This window comes from Sinocyclocheilus anshuiensis, unplaced genomic scaffold, assembly GCF_001515605.1.
Source record: "Sinocyclocheilus anshuiensis isolate Anshui unplaced genomic scaffold, SAMN03320099.WGS_v1.1 scaffold2053, whole genome shotgun sequence".
Classification (NCBI taxonomy): domain Eukaryota; kingdom Metazoa; phylum Chordata; class Actinopteri; order Cypriniformes; family Cyprinidae; genus Sinocyclocheilus; species Sinocyclocheilus anshuiensis.
In genome coordinates this window covers 296,357-300,399 of record NW_015558795.1, presented here as the reverse complement: position 1 = coordinate 300,399, position 4,043 = coordinate 296,357, and the positions used below count along the sequence as shown (strand labels likewise).

The 4,043-nt window shown below is 39.6% G+C and overlaps 1 protein-coding gene across 2 annotated transcripts; it reads left to right on the top strand.

The window, feature by feature from the left end:
* Positions 1 to 1,050: 1,050 nt before the first annotated feature.
* LOC107681503 (GTP-binding protein RAD) lies at positions 1,051 to 3,984 on the top strand. 2 transcript variants are annotated; one of them, XM_016477814.1, is made up of 5 exons: positions 1,051 to 1,429; positions 1,555 to 1,907; positions 2,062 to 2,135; positions 2,601 to 2,805; positions 3,037 to 3,984. In XM_016477814.1, coding segments are annotated over exons 1-5 (912 nt in total). In that variant the 5' UTR covers positions 1,051 to 1,427; the 3' UTR covers positions 3,315 to 3,984. The 2 variants fall into 2 exon arrangements, with proteins under 2 accessions (XP_016333300.1, XP_016333301.1); XM_016477815.1 differs by having other exon boundaries at positions 1,551 to 1,907.
* The last annotated feature ends 59 nt before the right edge of the window (positions 3,985 to 4,043 follow it).

Sequence of the window (4,043 nt, the reverse complement as noted above, 5' to 3'; positions counted from 1 at the left end):
ACCGTCACAATGTGTAAATATATCTTCTATTATAACTGTGGAATAATAAAGTGCATTGCCTAGGCACAGGTTAGTTAATACACCTGCTGGTAAATGCCTGTACCTGACAATACAATAATATGCCACTAGATGGCAACATTGAACTACCTATAAATGTTCTCCACCAATATGATGAAAGGGGATTTTGCCCTTGAGAATTATAGGATGATGTTGTTAGCTTGCAACCAATATAATAAATGATAATCTGACACTGGATACTAATTCTGATTCTAATCAGAATATCTTTTCAAGTGATACCTTTTGAATGCTGGAAAAAACAAAAAATTACTGGTGCCGGATAATTCTGCATCATTCATAGAATTGCAAAGAAATTCAAAGTGATGATGTTTAAAGAATTACATGGTGACTTTGTGATTTCAGTTCATAACTGTGTGTTATGAAATCATATAATGTTAATGTTAACCAACTTGTCTGAGCCATTTAATCTTGTTGCTGTACAGTACAATTAAAAGCCACATGATGTTTTCAAAATGGACCTTTCCAGCAGCAATGATAAACCAATAATCACGCTATAGAGCACAATTAACCACACAAACAAAGGAAAAATCATTAGCGTAAGACACATAACTCTAAAATAATGGCATGATATAATCAAACACCCCAGTGTACAAAATAATATTTATTAAAATCTAAACAAATGTTTGGTCAAGGAATTTTGGGACAAAATACGCAAAAGACAATACATATATGGTCTTACTGAATATAATACACAATTCATATTTTTTTTTACTTCTAAATACATTGACAGTAAATATATATAATGTCCATTGAAATATATTTTACCATATATGGTTAAGTGTCTTGTCTTACAGTACACCAATTCACAGCATTTTCACATTTTTTGCCTTTAAAATTGCGAATTTCACAAGGTAGCTGAGCTCAGCTTGAGAGACCAGCTTAAACCAGTTAAAACTAGCAAGATGACAAATAATAATCATAAATAAAAATTATTTATACCCTGATTTTTATCTATTTATTTTTGTTCCCCCATGAACCATTTGTCATGTTCGGACTATACGCCTTTGCTTTACCTACATGCAATGAAGAACGCATCTCATGGCTGTAGTAAAAGCGGAACATGATTCAGCCCTTCGTCCGCGCAGGGGAGGGAAGACCCTCGCAGAATTGTGAATCACACGCACTGGATCCCGCTCCTCCCTCAAAATGATGTTACTACTATAAGAAAGAAAGACGAGTGATTCTCCGAGGCGAGGAGACCCTCCCTCGGGGCTGACGTCAGTCACTCGCATAAATAAGGGATCTGTCTCATCACCGATCATAAGCGAACCCTCAGCGGAAGAAAAACGGCGTTAAAAGGAATAACTGGAATTTTGACATTAAACGGGAGACGTTGTAGCCGCAATCACATGTAAGTATCGTTTTGACATGTTTTCATATCTTCTCAACTCCTCTAGGGATTTAATATTATAGGTACTTTTATACTAAAGTGTCATTATACAGTACAGTTGTTATAATACAGTTTCACACAGACAGGTTTGGAGTCATGACTTTGAACAAAGGAGACAAGTTGAGGAACATGGACAAGAGGAGAGGTAGCATGCCGTTTCCCCTGCACTTGCAGAACTTGCACAGGAGGAGCATGCCTGTGGACGACCGAGAGCTGCGCTCGATGCCCGAGGCTCAGCCCAGCCTCCTGCGCTTCAGTCCGGCGGAGGAGCACAGGAACAGCTGCGTGTCCGACTCCTCCGACTCCGTCATCTCGTCCGGCAGCGACTCAGACGGACAGGTCTACAAGGTGGTCCTCCTGGGCGAGCACGGCGTCGGGAAGACGAGTTTGGCCAGAATATTTGGAGGAGTTGAAGACAGCAACGACTGCGAGGAAACAGGTAAATGTCTTGGTTTATTCAGAAGTGCTCGAAGTTAAGATTTTCCCTTCAAGCTAATCATTTCTGGAAAGTCCAAGTGATGTGGTGCTTTTTTTTTTACAAGCTTGTGTAACATTACAGATGTGTAATTATGTATTTTGCACCTTCATTTCAGGAAACACATATGACAGATCCCTTGTGGTTGATGATGAGGAGACGTCAATCCTTCTCTATGACATATGGGAACAGGTAAGCAATGGGCATTAAGAGTAATATTTATTTTAAATAATTTAAGCAAATTAAAATAATTAAATATTAAAATAAATAAAAATATAAAAATGTTTAAAATAAGTTTATATTGATTAAAACACACACACACACACACACACATATATATATATACGGCAAAATGTTTAAAATAAAACATTTTAACTAAATTTAAAAAGATTAAATACATTGCAAATTGTAATGTCATTGTCTCTCTCTCTCTCTCTCTCTCTCTCTCTCTCTCTCTCTCTCTCTCTCTCTCTCTCTCTCTCTCTCTCTCTCTCTCTCTCTCTCTCTCTCTCTCTCTCTCTCTCTCTCTCTCTCTCTCTCTCTCTCTCTCTCTCTCTCTCTCTCTCTCTCTCTCTCTCTCTCTCTCTCTCTCTCTCTCTCTCTCTCTCTCTCTCTCTCTCTCTCTCTCTCTCTCTCTCTCTCTCTCTCTCTCTACAGGAAAACAGCCAGTGGCTGAATGATCAGTGCATGCGTATGGGAGACGCCTACATCATCGTGTACTCAGTGACAGACAAGTCCAGTTTTGAGAAAGCTTCAGAGCTACGAATCCAGCTGCACAGAGCTCGGCAGTCGGAAAACATCCCCATCATACTGGTGGGAAACAAGAGTGACTTGGTGCGGTCCCGGGAAGTTTCTGTAGATGGTAAGATTTCACCCGACTTATTCTCTATTTTTTAAATCTGGGAGATAGAAACAGACTTTGGAGTCTCTGGTTGGAGTCAGGTTGTAGATGTTTTGGATAAAGTACTTCTCGGTCTCCTGAGCTTTGAGGAACAACCAAGAGGCATAGTAAAGATGACACGTAGCCTCCATCTCTCTGGTAATGGAGTTAATGCTCACCTGCACGTGCGTCTCTTTTTCCTCGTCTCTCTAGAGGGCAGTGCCTGTGCCGTTGTGTTTGACTGCAAGTTCATTGAGACCTCAGCCTCCCTACATCACAATGTGCGCGACCTCTTCGAGGGCATCGTTAGACAAATTCGCCTGCGCAAGGACAGCAAAGAAGAAAACGCCCGCCGCATGGCCAACTGCAAGCGCCGCGAGAGCATCAGCAAAAAGGCCAAACGTTTCCTGGGCCGCATGGTGGCCCGGAAGAACAAGAAGATGGCCTTCAGACAGAAGTCCAAATCCTGTCACGACCTGTCAGTGCTATGAAAAAGTGGACTAATATGCCCTCTGATACCCACGACCAGAAGCTGTGTGTTTTTCATGCTAATATGAGGACTATTTAGCTGTACAGACAAATATGAACTTGTTTTGTAAACTGAGAAGAGATTATATATGAAACAAAGCTGACAAAATCAAATTGATTATGTTGACCGGCATGAGGCTTTTTATTGTTATGTTACTTTTTTCTCTGTTTTGCTGCCTTAATATGTATAGTTGTCAAATTCTGTGCATGTAAATATGAGGTAAATCTACAAATCAAGTTCCCTTTGGAGAGCTGTGGGTATGTTTGCACAAAGGCAAAAGAAATAGGTTATTTTCCTTATGTGGACTAGAGCTGAATCAGATGTTTAAGGGATGAGCACAAGTAATTTTTCTTGTTGAAATAACATATGGAATCAAATGTTACTTGAAACTGAGTGCGCAGGTTCGTAACTCAGCCAAGACACCGAACTAGAAGGGTGGGGGGCAATATAGGGTGTTTCGATATAAGAGGTCTGATATGGTTATTCTGCCATCTATGCTCCATGTGCAAATGAATGACATAGAAGCAATAAATTATGTGTTGTGAGCTTTTTTTAAAGAATGTTTGATTTGCACTTAATGCCATTTAATATTATTGAGTTGTTAATTTTGTTACATGTTTACAACTGGTTTTATAATAAAATAATTACAAAAAATACAGTCAATTTGCATGGTGTTCTATCTACAAACACA

Coding starts and splice junctions, on each gene's coding strand:
- LOC107681503 (XM_016477814.1), top strand. Junction 1,908..2,061: donor CAACGACTGCGAGGAAACAG/GTAAATGTCTTG, acceptor CCTTCATTTCAG/GAAACACATATGACAGATCC. Junction 2,136..2,600: donor TCTATGACATATGGGAACAG/GTAAGCAATGGG, acceptor CTCTCTCTACAG/GAAAACAGCCAGTGGCTGAA.